This window comes from Mustela erminea, chromosome 11 (genome assembly GCF_009829155.1).
Source record: "Mustela erminea isolate mMusErm1 chromosome 11, mMusErm1.Pri, whole genome shotgun sequence".
Classification (NCBI taxonomy): Eukaryota; Metazoa; Chordata; class Mammalia; order Carnivora; family Mustelidae; genus Mustela; species Mustela erminea.
Window position 1 is genome coordinate 5,203,440 of NC_045624.1, and position 16,582 is coordinate 5,220,021.

Sequence of the window (16,582 nt, forward strand, 5' to 3'; positions counted from 1 at the left end):
GGGCCGGCTCAGGGTCCAACCATCCTCTTATAGCCCCCAGTGAGGGGAGAGCAAAGACCAGAGATTGTCTGGAGCATTGTTACTGAGTTTCATCCTTTGACCTTTTAGGAGCCCCTTGCCTGACTGCAGCAGGTCTGGTCTCTTCCCAGAGTTTCTTCTCCATGGGGAGATTGGAAGGACATGCCACGATGGCTCTCGTGGCTCGTCAGGCTTTGGGAGGAGAACCTCTCACCTTCCTCCTCGCCCTCTGATCCTGCAGGGACCCTCTCTCGATCAGCCCCAAACCTCCTGAAGGGCAGGAAGCCGGGCTACGCTGCTGAATTAGTGCATTCTCCTCCCTGGGGGACGGTTGGATAACCACGTTCTGCTAATCTTCCAAATCTGGGCCAGAGATAAGAGATAAAAGCCCGAGATGGGCGAGATGGGCGGGCACGCCAGCGGCTGCTTTCTTTAGGCTCCACTTACAACAGTTCCCCAACATTTTTCTTTTCTTTTTTTTAGCCTTTGCTGAAGCAACATACTGCGAATGCACCTTGCTGAATTTTCCCGCTGTAGATACTGATCCCCATTGACGAGATTTTTTTTTGCTTGTGTTTTATTTTTTCTCTTCTTTACATTTTAGTTTTCGGTAAAGCAGTTCAGTTACGTGATAGAAAAAAAAACAATTTGCCATGATAGATACCCCACTCCACCAAAACCTAAAAGGAACTTTTTAAGATTGTGTACATAATATTCAGCTGTTTTATGGCTTGTCAGTGATACAACGTGTACATTCTCTTATACTCACTCCCTTACATCTTCAGTTTCTTATCTGCTTTCCTTTTTCAAATTAATCGGCCTTTTCGTCTTATCGCCCCCCCCCAAGAGCCTTCTTGGGCATTTGTTTCTAATCACCCCTTTGCAATTTTAGCAGGACAGATACACCTTACATAATTTATGTGCTGTGGGTCTGTCTGCACTTTATATGTGAAAAGAGCCATCCCCCTCCCCAAGAGCCATTTTCACCCCTTTAGGTGCAGCATTGCCCCCCCCGCCCCGAATCATAATGTAATTGGAAAGGCGGCGGAGGTGCGTGATATCGGTGACACAGGAACATCGGACTAGTGCGGGATAAGGCCGATCCGAGTGAGCCAATGGTCTGGATTTTGGAATACCATTCTTGTATTTTGTCAACATCAGAAGTGATCCAGCCACCCAAGTTAACTTCCGAGATGTTTGAAACTTCAACCATTAAGCACCAACACATGCATCTTATTTAAGTGTTCGATGTATCATACGCTTTGAGGTTTTCTTCTTCAAAACGTATGAACTGTAACTTCCCGTTTTACAGACGATTTAGGGTCCTTGCCGGATTTTCCTGTGATGCAGCCCAGCATATCCGGCCAGCCAGCCCTGAGATACAGGGACTAGGCTCTGCATGGCGAGGGCTTCTGACTCGTCCTCCCCGCCTCCCTGCTCGGGCCAGCTACGTGCCCTGCGGCGGTGTCCTTGCCTGGTAGCACCCCCCACCGGTGTTCTTTGTTCGTGTGGTTAAAAAGAGTAAATTCTTAGTAGCAAAGTCCCTTGGTTCCTCACTGAAGAAATAAAATGCTTGGGCTGTGAGTGTTTTGGCTAATGAACAGCGTTTTGTCCGATGACTTCTGTCTTCTGGGTTGGGACTGAGAGCCGGGGTGGCCGGTGGGCTGCTCCTAGCTCAGGTCCTGGCGCCTGCCCGGCTGGCCAGGCTTAAGGATCCGACACTCTCCACCGAGATGCAGAGCCCAGGCAGCCAGCCCTGGGTTGGGGCCCGAGGAGGCGCCTTTTGGTAACCAAGGCTTTGCGGCGGCTTTCTCCTCCGTGTCCTTGAGGTGCTCAGAGTGCGAGCCCGGAAGGATCTTTCCGGGCTGCATTAAGGTTGACACGATGCTTTCCACCTACAACACTCTGCAGCTTTCAGGATATTTTTGCAGTTTTATCTCGCTTGATGATGCCCCACAGAAGACTTTGAGACCATCTAGGGAGTCATGCTTTTAGGCTTTGCCCTGGAGCACGCCAAAAATAATTACTGCCATCATTTCTCACTCTTCATAAACACTTCTGTGCTCTTAAAGATGATACCCCTGTTGTCACTGGGTTTAGATGTCCCTGGTGTGGGTTGAACTATTTAGGCTGAGGTGGTTTGTCTTTGCCAAAAAAGTCACCCTCTTGTCACTCAGACTGGAGCCTCCAGACTCCAGCTCATGGGGACCTGGTGAGTAACCGTGACCGTGAGCGTGCGGCAGAGACGCGTGAGTGGGCACGGGGCCCTGAGTCAGGGTGGGGGTGCATCCCTGTCCGGAGCCTTGTCCGTATAAACAGCTCCGGGCAGGGACACGGAGGGCCCTGGTGAGGTGACACGGCGGTCTCACTCAGAGTCAAGTGCCACGGTGACCTTTAGAACTTTCCATGAAATATGACCCAGTCTTTTGCAACCAGCGGGAGAGCGCGAGCCGCTGTGTGCTACCCCACGCTGAAGCCGCCCGCTCCCCTCTTACACAACGGCATTCAGTTTGGCTCACAGGCTCTCGGGGCTCCGGGTGCTTTTCAGGTACTGTCACATGATCCTCAGAGGTTTTCAGAGTCGGCTTTCAGTCCAGATGTCTTTATTTACTCTTCCCGACAGAGAAGAGGCAACCCGAGGTCCTAATGCCGCTGGACGGGGGCACCGGCGACCCCAGGTCTGACCCCAGCCCTACCGCTGGCCTCCCCTGGCTGGGATCCTGGGCAAATCAGTTGGCTTCTTGGAAGCTCCATTTCTTTATATTAATTTAACAGAATCATAAGGGCTGGCCTCCTGCCTGCCTGCCTTCGTGGTGGGGGAACCCCAGGGAGACATCTGTATTGTCTGTTCCAGTGGGCGGCGTCCCTAACAGGGCAGGTCCCCGTGGCAGCCAGGCCCAGGCCTGCCAGCGGCTTCTGTGTGCACCTGTGCCTCATCTACAGCCCCCCAGAGGCAAGGGTGCGCTTGAGGGGTGCACGGGGCTGTGAGAACCCGTCCTCGGGGCAGGAAGTGCCTGAGTGAGGGTGGCCTGCCGGGTCTCTGATACGTGCCCTCATCCCGGCCCCACGTGACCCTCCGGTGAACCGTTTGCATCTGCACCCGACAGGCTACACAGGTGGCTTCCATGATCACGTTTGGGGCCTTGGAAATTTTCATTTTAATATAATTGGAAATCCAGAGTGAGGGTGGGCTTCGGGGGGGATGGCTCCCTGGACAGCCCCGCCCGAGCTTCCGAGGGAGGAGGATGGGCTGGTCTGTGACCCGCGCGGCCCCGTCAGGACCCCCTCGGCGGTGGGCCCCCTGCTGCTGCACACCCGTGTGTACAGGGATGCGGTGACAAGGGGAGGTTGGCACCAACCGCGGGGGCTACCGCAGAGAGGGGACGAGTCCTGGTGGGAGCCACGGCCACAAGCCTGGAATGGGGACCAGTTACGGGGACAACAGACGCCTTATGTCTTAGCGCTTGCCGGCGGGCTATGGGAACAAGGCCTCCCGATCACCAGCGCAGAACTTCCAATGACTGCCCTGGGTTACGCGTGTTTTGGGGTCCCCGAGGTGGCCAGCGAGGTCTCACACATCAGAGCTCTACGAACGCAGACGCTCAGGGCGTGGAGAGGCCGCGGGCCGCACAGGGAGGGAGGCAGAGCTTTCGGTCTGCCGGCATCCTGAGGCAGGGGGAGGGAGCGCTGTCCCGCGGCCCTGTCTGCGGTCCCCGTGGTGTCCCCTCTCTTCCACATCTCCTCTCTCCAGCAATGCCACTGGCTAGACAGTCCCCGGCGCACTCTGGCTCCTTCGTGGTTTGCAGGGTTCACGTGGGCGGAGGGCCAGAGACCAGTCCGCCAGGGAAAATGCAAGCATCAGGGAAAGGCGACGCATTCCCCACTGTCATGGTGCTCCTGCCCTCAGCCCTACCCTGCGGCTGCTGCCTGACGGTGACTGCAGACCTTCAGCGACCGAGGGCGGGGGGTGGGGGCCATCGCAACAGCCTCGCTTAGCTCTCGGGCCTCCAGTAGAGGCAGCCGTGGGGGTCAGGTGACCTCCCCTAAGATGACTGGCAGGGCAGGGGGGCACAGAGCACAACCTTCTCTTCCCTGGCCCACGTCCCAGCCCACTGGCTGCCTCGAAGGACTCATCATCAAGTGCTGATTCGGCTTCTCCGCTGGGGTAAGAGTCCCTGTGCCGGGAGCATGCAGCATCACCGGGGGAGAAGCAGCCCACGGACACGCAGAACGATGGGGCGAGCTTGTGTGCGCCCCTCCTCCGCGGAGCACAGCTCTTCAGCGCTCTTGTCTTGTTCTGGTTGTCAGTTGTCCGGTGTCGGCTCATAGTCGAAAGACTGGGACTCCAGTAACGACGAAAGCGAACAACATATTCTGTCCTTCCCCAAACCTTGTCGAACCCCCGACGTGGCAATCAGGGAGGCCCGGTTCCCTCCGCCTGGGACAAGTGCAAGGACAGAAGGCATCTCCTGCCGCAGGGGCCGGGTCCTAGTCCAGGCTTCCAGCTGTGACCCCAACAAGTGATTTGTAAAGTATGACCTAGAAAGGCCCAGACCCTTTAAAGACACATTTCAAATGACAGATCCAGGGGTGCCTAGGGGGCTCGGTCGGTGAAGCCTCTGCCTTCAGCTCAGGTCATGATCTTGGGGTCCTGGGATCGAGCCCCATATTGGGCTCCCTGCTTGGCAGGGAGCTTGCTTCTCCCCCTCCCTCTGCCCCCCCCCCACCGCCGTGCTCTCTGCTTTCTCTTATGCTCTCTTTCACCCCAATACATATATAAAAAAAATTTTTTAACTTAGAAAGATTTTTTTTTTAAAAAAGGACAGTTCCATCTTGGGAGCCACTAGTTCCTTTTTTCCCCAATCCTTCTCTTAAAAAAGATCCCCAAGTACAGAAAGCCTTCCATCGGAATGTCTTCCTGTGGGCTGAATCACAGCGTTGTAAAGGGCGTCTCGCCCTCTCGTCCCAGACCATCAGCTGATGGAAACAGGGAAGAAGGGAGCGAGTGATTCTCTCTCCCAGCCCCTTGGTCAACATGCTGAAGGCAAGGTCCTGGGAAGCTTCACCTGCTGTGTGAACGTGTCCCCTCCGCCAGTGCGTCAGTATTTGTCTCTAATTATGGAACAAAAAACGTTGTCCCATGTGAGGTACATGTGAGTCGAACAGGAAGACCCCAGTGGCAAGCGAGCCGATTGCTAAATTATCAGGAAGTTCGCAAGTCTGCCCATGCCCCATTAGTGCCTTGAGATGGGCCAGTGCTGGAGCATTTACACCACGGAACGTGGCCGAGCACGTCCAACCCCCTGCCCGCTGCCTCCCAGAGATCTGCCCGTCAGCACTTTCCAGGACACCACTGCTCCTCCGTTTCTGAAATCATGTGTTGCCAACAGCCTTTTCCTCTGCTCTTGGGTAAAACCGACCGCGGGAAGAACATTTCGAGGGAGGTCAAAAGTACAGGTTGGCGTAGGCGGGGTCTCTTTGGGAGTTTGTGTCCATGCCAGGCTGAAAGCTGCACTTAACTTTCCATCTCAAGCTTTTGAGACTCCATCCTGCAGGACCGCGAACTATCAAGGGCCAAAAGCTTTTTGCCGAATCAGACCAAGTTGACCATTTCTTTCCAGAATGTTCTATTCCCATCTCAGTAACAGAACAGTGGCGCTGAATGATCTGGGTAATACTTATCTTCTCCCTGTCCCTCTCCAAGGCCCCAGACACGCCTACTGAGTGAATTCAGACAGTGGGGAGTCCAGAGCCGAGCCACGCAGAGGGAACAACAGGGCTTCCTGAGTCTCTGTTCAGGGACCTGCATGCATCCGTAGGGGAGGTGAGCAGGTCGGCTCTGCGTTTCCAGAGCACAGCAAGTTCCTTGGCCGAGTCCGGTGGTGCAGACCCCCCACCTGCGGGCTGGACTTTCAAACGGGGTCCTTCTCTCTTTCTCCTGCCAGTCCGCCAGCCTGAATATCAGAAAGGCCCAGTGAGAATAGAGAAACTTCCCAAAGCACTCCAGGCCCCACAGGCCTGTGCATCCTTTAAGATTCAGCTTTGGGCACTGCCCAGACTCTTGCCTTGCTTGTGTTGAATTTTCCTGTGCCCGTATCTGACAAATGTTGGTACTGTGTGAAGATGTCAATCTCAGAATCAGATGAGGGTTCAAGTCGGTGTCCTCCTAACGTGTTAGCTGTGTGACCCTGGCCAAGCTACCTCTCTGATTCTGTTGTTCATCTTTTTTTTTTTTAAGATTTTATTTATGAGAGAGAGAGAGAGCATGAGCAGGGGGCAGGGAGGGCCACACTCCCCGCTGAGCAGGGAGCCAGACTCGAGGCTTGATCCCAGGACCCTGGGATTATGACCTGAGCTAAGGGAAGATGCTTAACCTGCTGAGCCACCTAGGCGCCCCTATTGTTCATATTTAAATAAAATGGCATTACTGATGCCTGCCCCACAGGACAGTGGGAAGATTGCAGTAAGATAACTGTGGGGTGAGCAGCACTCCAATGGGCTTGGGGTAGGCACCCAACAAACAGGATTTATTATTTTACTAATTAAAGTATAGCTCTTAGAGGACAAGAATGTCTTTGAATTATTCATAGCACTAATCTCCATCAGCCGCCGTCCTGTACATTTGGTTTAATAACTACTTGATGAGTGAGTGACCATGGAACAAAGCACAGAACCACCAGGCACGCCAAAGTCACTGTTTATTTTCCACACAAACGTACACTCGCCCATGTTTGGCCGCCATGCTTTGAAATGTTGTGTCCCGCTACCTTCTTTATCACATAGTACAAAGAATATTATATTGGCTTCAACAAAAACTTTTCATTTTCCTTCTAATCAAATATGCCCCTTTGTTACTGAAATATGTGTTTGGTGGCATTTTCATAAACAAGTTCTGCTTTGCTTTTATTTTTTCTAAGTGAATTTTTATTCATGATTCTCTTCTTAAGTAATCTCGGTGCCCAGTGTGGGGCTTGAACTCATGACCCTGAGATCAAGAGTCCCATGCTCTACCAACTGATAGACCAGGTGCTCCTGCTTTGTTTTCCTTTATTTTTAAATCAGAAGAACATTCCAACTTCTGTTAGGACCTGAATTGGTAAGATATTAAAAAAAAGAAAGAAAGAAAGAAAGAAGAGGGGCGCCTGGGTGGCTCAGTGGGTTAAGCCTCTGCCTTCGGCTCAGGTCATGATCTCAGGGTCCTGGGATCGAGTCCCGCATCGGGCTCTCTGCTCGCCGGGGAGCCTGCTTCCCCCCTCTCTCTCTGCCTGCCTCTCTGCCTACTTGTGGTCTCTTTCTGTCAAATAAATAAAAATCTTTAAAAAAAAGAAAGAAAGAAATCTCAAGGGGAAAAACCTACTTATGCTGTCTTTTTCAGAGTTTAATCCCGGTAAGTGTGGGCTACCATATTTAACAACAGAGAGGATCCACTCATATACTGGGGGACCCAGCTGGAGGTGGGTCTTGTGACTTGTTCTGGGGCTGCGCTGGCCTGGCCTGGCCTCTCTCCTTTCCTCCGGACCCTTCAACCCTCAAAGCCAGCTCAAGCGCTCCCTTCCAAGGGGGGCAGGAGGCATACAATTGCCCTCTGTCCATGCGTGCTGATGCCAATCATTGCCCAGACTGGCCCCTTGCTGTTGACCCCATACAGCTTTTCTTAGGCCGTTAGTATTGCTTTACAGTTTATCCTTGTCATCTGCAAATTCCTTCAAAGCAGAACTGTTTTGTTTGTTCATTCATGCGTCCTGGCTACAAATATTTGATCACTGCTTCTGTCCATCAGTCCCAGCAAGAAAGAAAAGGCACACGAAACAGCCATTCAAAGTTCAGACTTCCGGAAGTCAACGAAATCCTAATGTGGTCAAGTCTAGTCTTGATACACAGAGAGGAAACTGAGGCCCAGAAATGGGAAATAACTTTTCAGGCTCAGAAAGCCAGTCAGTAGCACATCCTGTAATGCCCCTTTAATCCAGTGAAGATATCAGAAAAAAAAAATTTTTTTTTAATTTAAAAGTTATTTTTCTATCTCATATTTTTAAAGTTTGGTTTATTAGTTACAAAACATATATGAGGTTTTTGTTGTGTTTTATTAGGTCGGGGTTTGGCTTAGGAGTCAAGGAAATGAGAATTCGAGCCCTGGTTCTGCCATTAGCTACGGGATGTTGGGCAAGTCCCACCCCCTTTCTGAGCCTCAATTTCCCCATCTGTCATGGAAAGGGGTTGGACTAGATCCTTTCTAAAATCTCTGTCTAAAAGCTCTGTGATTCTAGGGGGCACCTCGGTGGCTCATTCGGTTAAGTGTCAGACTTGAGCTCGGCCCAGGCTTCATTTCAAGGTTGTGAGTTCAAGCCCCATGCTGGCCTTTCGGTGGGCATGGAGCCTAATACATAAATCAAATAATAAAATAAATAAATAAACAGAAGCAAGCAAGCGCTGGTATTCTGCAGTTCTTAAGCCCGGGGCCCAAGTCATGCATTTGCTGAAGAACCTTCCAGGGACTGCCCCCCGATCCCCGTCTCATAGGTGGTCTCGCATCTTTCATTGCGAAGGAGCCTGAGCTGAAGTGGGTTCGGTGATCTCCAGCCCAGGGACCTGGGGCTCCTCCACCAAGAAGTAGCCGCAGCCTTCTGACCCCGTGGAACTCTGGAACACATGAATCAAAATAGTTGTGTGATGTCATGTCATAATGGGAATGTGCTCTGGCCCATTGGTGCCAAGAATTGTCTGTCCGGGGAGGTTTCCTTTTACAGTCTTTTTAAAGAGACATCTGCAGATCTGCACATGACCAGCGGGCCCGGGCTCTGCTTGCCTATTTAGTCTTCTCTGATTTTAAGGGGGAAAAGCCCTGGAGTGTCTGAGCGCGCAGCTGACCTCAGCTGCATAAACAAACCCACGGGCAGCTTCTGCCTGGGCTCGGGCCGCTCCTTGCCTACTTAAGGACAGCGGGGCTGCTCCCACGGCTGCGGCCGGAGGTGTGGCGGGAGGACGGCCGAGCGCTCTCGCGGAGGAAGGGCTGCCGTGGGATTGCCCGCGAGTCCCAGGGCGGCGGCCAGCCCCGAGAGCGACCCGCCCTGTGTGGGGGTGAGGGCCCCCGGCCGGGACACCTGCACTCACGGGCCGGGTCTCTAAGCCCTTGGTGGCTGAGGCTGCCGTGTGCCCCACACCTGCGGCTGATGCTGCGCCTCTCCTGGTTCCCGGCCACCTGGTGCTGACACGGGTTCGACGGCTCTTGGTATGGTCACCTGTCGCTGCTCCTGTGGCCACGGCTCCTCATGAAGCGTTTCGGCAGCCTCAGGGGGAACAAGAAGCACAAGGACCCAAACCGGAGCACTGAGAGGCGCCAGTCGGAGCCCCACGGCCTTTTTGGTAGGACGCTGCCCCTGGCCCCGTTCTCTGCCGGTCTGTGCCGTCGGAGGGACACCCCGCGGCGTGCATGTGTGCGTGCGCGGAGCCTCCCAGGCGGTCTCCGAGTGCGCGTGTCGTTGCCAGGCAGGAGTCCGAGGCCTAGGTTGGCAGGTGCCTCCTTATGGACGGCAGTGCTTATGGTGAAGCGCGCGACGCTGTTCTGACTGTCCCGTTTCACCCCACCTGGCTCAGTGAGGTTAGTGCTCAGTTGTGTAATCATTCATTTAGGCAAAACTCACGGTTTGGGAAAGAGAGAGAATGGGCTGAGCTGTTCTTTTTGGCTGTTAAGGATGAAATGTGTGCGTGGAGAGAGAGCTAGTGTTGGGGGCCAAGGGGATGGACCCTTTGCCCCTCTGGCTGAAGAATTGGACAGATCAGGGGTTCATGTGGGAAGGAAAAGCACCTGCCTGATTGGAGTCCCCTGGGAGAGAAGTTTGCTTTGTGGTCTCCCTGGCTTCTGGGACCTTCCACCGCCTCTCCACACACAGGGGGTTGGGACCGGTGTGACCGGGACATGTGGGGAGCACTGCAAGTCAGTATTTCCAGGGACCTCTGGATCGGGGGTGGGTCTCCCTCTGGCTGGCTGGTGTAGCAAAGCATTGCAAAGCATTCTCAGCCCCCCAGAGGCCTGGCTAAGTCCTGCCGACTCAAAATTAGATGCCAGACTTCTTCGTTTTAACTTCCTGGTGGCCACTGCTGCGTGGCATGTTCCCTAGTACCCTGTTCTGAGTTGGAGCAAGGGGCCCCACACACGTCCCAGAGATCTCAGGGTGGGGGGAGCCGAGCAGTGCATTAAATTGTGTCCCTTGAGTGGCGTATGACGTGATATGTGGCACCAAAAAAAAAAAAAAAAAAGTCCTTGTGCATAGTAGGGAAATGACTTTGCCAAAACTTCTGGGCAGTACATGAGAATGAAAAGGTAGATCTAAAACTCGCTGACATGGCTTGCTAATCCAATCTAACCAGCTGCTTCCAGAAGGCCCCTGACAGCCCCAGTGGGAGGCTGGTCCCTCTGGAGAGGTGGCCAGAGAACACAGCAGCTCTGGAACTGGGGGGATTTTCAACCTCGTGAAGAAACTAAGGAGGAGTATCTGATGGGATGCTCTGGGGAAATTAGGTAGGAGCCTGACGCCTGCTCCTTGCCTGGGGAAGGAATGACAGATGTCTTGGACTTGATTCATAGATGTGGTTTAAAAAGAAGGCACTTTTTAAAATAATAAAGTAATAAACACTCGTTTACCTTAGAATTAAATCTGAACCCTGTATTGAACCGAAAGTCACGTTTTGCTGACGGGGACGGAAAGGCCCGTTATTAAGAGCCTGTCATTTGCCGGACTGTGGTTTCTCCTCTTCATGTAAAACCTGGCTGTCGTCATGTCTCCTACACTTCTGAGATCAAAAATAATATCTGCATGTCGACCAAGTTTTCTAAGGGCTCACATGCAAATACCAGCTCTGACCAGGGTCAGGAAGAGCTGGGCTTCCTCCAGAACCTTCCTCTGGGGTTCGGGAAGCAGGCTGAGGCCACTCAAGGTGGCCAGAGCCCAGGCATCCAGGCTTGTGGTATGTCCTGGTTTTCTTTTTGTTTAGAGTCTCCGTGCGCGAGGAGCCAAGAGCGAGGCCACATGGCAGGTGTTGGGTGGGGAGACACCAACTGAAGAAAACAGTGTGTCCCCTGGGCCTTCCTCTCCCTCTGTGCCTCGCTAACCTTCACCCACCTCCCAGACTCAGCTTAGCCATCCCTCCCCTAAAGCCCAGTCACCTGTTCTGTGATCTCCTGGCTTCTCTGGGGCAGGGACGTGCCCCCAAGGGAGTGTTCTGTCCGCCGTTCTGACCGCATCACATGCTCTCACTGCAGAACTACTGGTTATGAGATGCCTTGTTCCTGGTTGTCAAGTAGGTATTGGTTCGGGGTTCTTGTTTTCTGAACTCCACCCCTTCCTACGGTTATTCCTGTAGCAAAGAATTTTAGAAAGGGTCCCTTCTGCCCCCAAGAAGGCTTCTGTGCGGGTGGTGACAGGGTCAGTCCCGCACTTGTGCCCCATTTCCCCCAACTCAAGCACGCTCAAGTAGTTGGCATGGGCTCCTCACGCCTTGGGGCTGTGCCCAGGGTCCCAGGAGCACCCAGTGTCCCTGCTCCAGTGGAGGGCGGAGGGTAGAGCTGAGCCTGTGGGACGGGGTGCACTTTGTCTCACGGGCTGGCATTTCCGCAGTTCCTCAGGCCGAGACACTTTCTTCATTGCGCACACGCACACACGTACGGGTGTACACTCCCTTGTACCCGGCTGTCTCGGTAGCCTCCTGACCGGCCAGAGAGACCCGGGGAATCAGTCCACGGCCGATCAACGATCATGAAGCCCATCTGTATTTGCCTGGATGGCATTCTCCTTCGGAAGTGTGGGACTCTCATTGGGATTTTGAACCTTCAAGCCTTGTGCTAAAACACCCTTGAGGGTTCAGGGTCATGAAAAACTCATTGCTTTTGGCCTTGGGGTCTTGCATCTACCCCTGCAAAGCTCCCCTGCAAAGCGAAGCAAGAGGCTCAGGTTTTCATTCTCCGTGTGATACACAAGCAATGATTTCGACTTTTCCAGCCTCTCTGGTCCACAGACATCCAGACGACGTAGACAGAGAGCGAGCGGCAGTAACAGTAAGAAGGAACAAGGTCGATTAGGAAGGAGCGTGCCAACCAGACGGACGGGAGCGCTGGCCGCAGGAACTTTTCCACCCTCTGCAGTTAGGGGGGAGCAGTTAAGAGGTGTGTGCACCTGAAGCCTTGAGAGGGCCCTTCTGAGGACCGTCCTGGAGATGGGAAGCCAAGGGGTGCGTCGGGAAGCTGGCGCTCTGTCCCCATGCCGCAGAGGTCTAAGCGACGCTGAAGACGAGAACCTCCGGTGGGTCTCTGCATCGTGGGGAGCCTCCCCTTCCTGTTAGCTGTCCTCGGGATGAACGTAAAACCACTTCTGGAACAGAACTCCAGAGTTCCTCGTGCGCCGATACATGCATCTCCCCCACACTGCCCGTCCCAGCTCTCCTGTCCTCTGGGAATGCAAGCGGAGGCCACGGCCAGGCATGGTTTGGGGGTGGGGGCATCCCCTGCTCTTCGCCTCGAGCAGCGGGCCAGGCTGGAAAGCGATGTCTGTGGTCCTTCCTGCCTCGCCCAGATGTCCCTCCCTGCCTGCCTGTCCCTCACAGTCTGCTTGCGATCGTGGTTGCCTCGAAAAGTACCGGTGCTCGTTCAAATTCAAGTCTTTACCTCTCTGTAGTGGACATTTTCAAATGCAGAGAGAAGCAGGGAGAACAGCCTCATACACCCATTGTCCGGTTCAGCGACGCCCGGTGCTCTCCAGGCCCACCAGCGTCTGTGGCACCGCCGTGAGCACGACGCTCGCCGCCCAAGCTGGTGTCTGAAATCGTGGTAAAATAAGGTTGACCACCTTCCCCACTTCTAAGTGCGCAGCTGAGTGGCAATAAGTACGCTCACACTGTTGTGCAGCTGTCATCACATCCATCTCTAGAACCTTCTGTCGTCCCCACCTGAAACTCCGCACCCATCAAACAACACCTGCCGTCCCACCCCGCCAGGCGCCTGGCACCCGCCTTTCAACTTCCCGTTTCTGAGTAGAGTCTCTAGGGACCTCATGCAAAAGACTCAGGGTTTGTCTTTTGTGTGTGGCTCGTTCAACAGACAGGCGAGCCTTCGTTTGCGACGCCAGGCAGTGGGGAGTGTCCTCCCCTGTGCAGCCGTCACCGGCACTGCTCAGCGGAACCTGGACACGGGCCCCTGGCGGACAACAGGTGGAAGACATGGCCCGGATGCGGGCTTCCTGGGAAAATCTCAGTTAAGCACTTCCGGATTCATGCTCTCTCTGCGGGCTCCCGGGATCGCTCGACGAGTCAGGTGGTCCGCACCCAGCAGGCAGGCGGGCAGGCGGCAGTAGGCTAGAGAGGAGCATCCTAGCAACAGGCTGAGTGACGACACAGACAGGGAAATGGGTGCTCATGGGCCCCGAGAGGTTAGGTGTGTGGTTCCACGAGTGTGGTTCGGCAGTGTGGTTCCAGGAGCTGCTGGCCTCTGGGGAGCCCTGTTCTGAACAGAGACACTTGACCCTGCACAGATGAGGTCGGCACTGTGGACATCTGAGGGAGGAGGACGAGACTGCCGCGCTGGGGATGCGCCTAGAGAAATAAGGGAGACAGAATATTCCAGAAGGGGGCTGGGTTTAAACACAGCGACTCTGGACAGTGATGGAGAAGCCTCTCGTAGCTCAGTGACGGCTCCGGGCTGGAATGCCTGTCTGGGACCTGTCTGGGAATGCCCTCTGGAAGGACCTGACCTGGGGTGGGTCTAAGGGCCCAGGGGCCTTGGCACCTGATGGCACTGTGTGGGCCTCCCGCTTCTGGACCAGATCAAGAGCTTGGTACATCGAAAGAGCAGAAATGAATTCTGTTCTCCAGTAGTAATTTGTCTTTAATGATTGAGAAGGAAAAAACATCCAGGGTCATGCTCTCAAGGACCAATCAGCATGGATGTCCCTGAGGCCGTAGAAGGCTTCTGGGCCCACGGTGTCCCTTGGCACTGGTGCTGGTGCCGAGGGTAAGCCCCACGGCGGGCGGGCGTCCCCTCCTAGTTAGGCCCCAGGTCAGAGCTGTGCCCGGTCCCTGACTGTGAGAGTGGGTACACAGGTGCCCCATCTTGGGGCTCCTGCCCGAGAGCACTGCTGGGAAGGAAGGGGGAGAGGGTTCAAGGTGGATTCAGAAGCCATTCTGAAATACTTAGCCGAGCCCCACGCCTAGCTGAAAGACACGACACAAATCAGCTAAGACCAGGGATTTCACCAACTCCTTAGGGCCCAGCTTAACCTGTGTTCAACCTCTCTATAGCTTTCTTTTTTAAAAGATTTTATTTATTTATTTTTTATTTATCAGAGAGCGCACAAGCAGGCAGAAGCAGAGAGAGAAGCAGGATCCCCGCTGAGCAAGGAGTCCCATGCGGGACTCGATCCCAGGACCCTGGGATCATGACCTGAACCAAAGGCAGCAGCTTAACCGACTGAGCCACCCAGGCGTCCCTCTCTATAGCTTTTGTATCTATAAACCAAATCACGTGGAACCCCTTCCCCCTAGAAACTCAGCTGTGCTGGGAGGCAAGGCTGGACTGACCAGAAAACAGGACCCCTGAGTTCCCAACATCCAGCTTGGCGCCAGTTGACTTTCTCTGCGCGCAGTACCCTGGAGAGTGAAGACCTTGGGAAGCCACTTTAGTTCGGTGCCCTTCATGGAGGGTTTCTGAGAAAGCCTCTGGTCATTGGGCTGAATGCATGTTTCCCTGGAATGTTCCTGTTGACAGTTTCCAGTGCGCCGGTGCATTGGGAAGCCTCGTGATCAATCTTCTGGTGCAGAGCAGAGAAGGGAGCAGGGAGATGCACAGATGGGGAGACGGCGTTTTATAGAGTTTTTATTACTATTCAGATTCGCCAAGGCCGACAGACGGGTCGGGGGGCGCTGCTGTGGATGGGTGGTTCCCGGCGGGTCAGGAGGCAGAAGGTTGCCGGGGTGAGGGCAGAGGGTGGTCAGGCGCCTTCATGGGGGTTTCCAGGGGTTTCCATTCCCTTCCAGGGGAAGGGCACAGCCTGGCGCGGTGGGCAGGTTTGGAATCGGCCAATTCGGGCAATTCCGGCAGACTGTGCGGTGACTGCGCGGTGTCGAGCTGCTCTCGGGCTAGCTGGTCCCTGGCCCCAGGATGGTCCTTTAGGGCAGGAGGATGGTGCCTTCTGCGTGTAAGACCCAGGCAGGGAAGGGGGTTCAGAGTCTGGGCTCTGGGTTGGTTTGTTTGCATACGAAAGGCGCACTTTCTCTGAGAATTGGCTGACCTGGGAGGGGCAGTCTCTTCCCCATCGGTGAGGACCCAGATGCCAGAAAAGAAGAACATGGAGCTCATGTTAGATTTCATCCCCAGAAGTCTCAGTCTTCCTTACCTTTCAGTGCCGAGTGTTTTCAGCTCGGGCGGGTGGCCCTCTGCCTTCCTTGAGAACTGAGCCTCCAGCGTGCAGGGTCGGGGGGCGGGGATTGTGTCCCCACATCCAGACACCCTGGCTTCCCGGGCCTTCCATGGCTGGCTCCCCTTGAGTTCCTTCCCTCTAGGGAAGTGTTTCTCTCTTTCACTGCAAGGAACCGTCTCATACCTGCGGACCAAGGTGAAGGATCTTCTGTCCCTGAGGGGGTATCTTCGGCCACAGAAAGTTCCATGTGAGCATCTGTGGGCAAGTGTGGTGTGCGGCCTTCTCTCCTGTTGTTGGGGACGGGATTCCACAAAACACCCCCGTGCCTGGTGGGAAATGACAAGGATGCTTTGTGTCCATTTGCTTGGCGTCTGGGCCTCGCCTATCCGTGGCCCTAATTCCTGGAAGAAAGCGACAGGAAGGTTCTGACTCTGATGTGGGGGATGGGGAGAGGTAGGCCGCTCTGGGCAGAGATCACCAGAGATCACCAGCCGGGTGTCTGCTGGAGGGGAAAGGACCGGGCGGGGAGCAGAGGGAACTGGAGCCTCACAGGCCCTTGGCAGGGTTGCCCAGAGCTCAGGGGAGTGACACAGGCGTCTCAGCACCTGGGAGGTCATCCTCGGTGGCAGCCACCCCACACGGCGCCCCTCGCACACGTTCGACCCCGACCTCCTGTTCCTGGCGTTGCTGCTGAGATCAGGGTGGCCTCGCCAGAGCGGGTCCCTGCATCCACCCTAGAAAAGCAGGTTTTCTCCCAAACAAGAAGCCGTGGGTCTGCTGGGGCTTTGCACCGTGGGGCTCCGGCAGGCCCAGATCCACCCCCGCATTGTTTGGGTTGGTCCCGGGTGCTGAGTGTCCAGATTGCCGTGGCCCCTGGGGAGTTTGCTGTCATTCCAGGCTGATCGAAAAGACAAGCAGGTCCCAAGAGCCGCTTCTCTGGGTCCCGTGGCTGACGGGGGTCTCTTCCGGCTCCGTGTTGTCTCAGAAGATAAGCTACAGAGAACGGGGCGGAGTGTATTTTTCCCCTCGCTGGATGTGCCTCCTCACCCTCCTCGTCGTCCTCGTCCAGACCCACTGCCCTCTTGGTGCTTTCCCACGGTCTCTCCCAAGCGCTCCAGGACCCGCCACGATCCTGCTCCCGTGGGCGCCGTGTTCGGTGA

General features: G+C 54.8%; 1 protein-coding gene across 4 annotated transcripts in view; it reads left to right on the plus strand.

The window, feature by feature from the left end:
- PRKAG2 (protein kinase AMP-activated non-catalytic subunit gamma 2) overlaps positions 1-16,582 on the plus strand; it is a 242,260-nt gene that overhangs the window by 95,282 nt on the left and 130,396 nt on the right. The window contains exon 1 of one of the 4 annotated variants that reach the window (XM_032305089.1): positions 8,801-9,381. The exons of the other annotated variants lie outside the window; for them this stretch is intronic. Within the exon in view, the coding sequence (XP_032160980.1) occupies positions 9,288-9,381 (94 nt within the window). The 5' untranslated portion in view covers positions 8,801-9,287. Of the gene's footprint in view, positions 1-8,800; positions 9,382-16,582 lie in introns of those variants that run through there. 4 annotated transcript variants of the gene reach the window in all.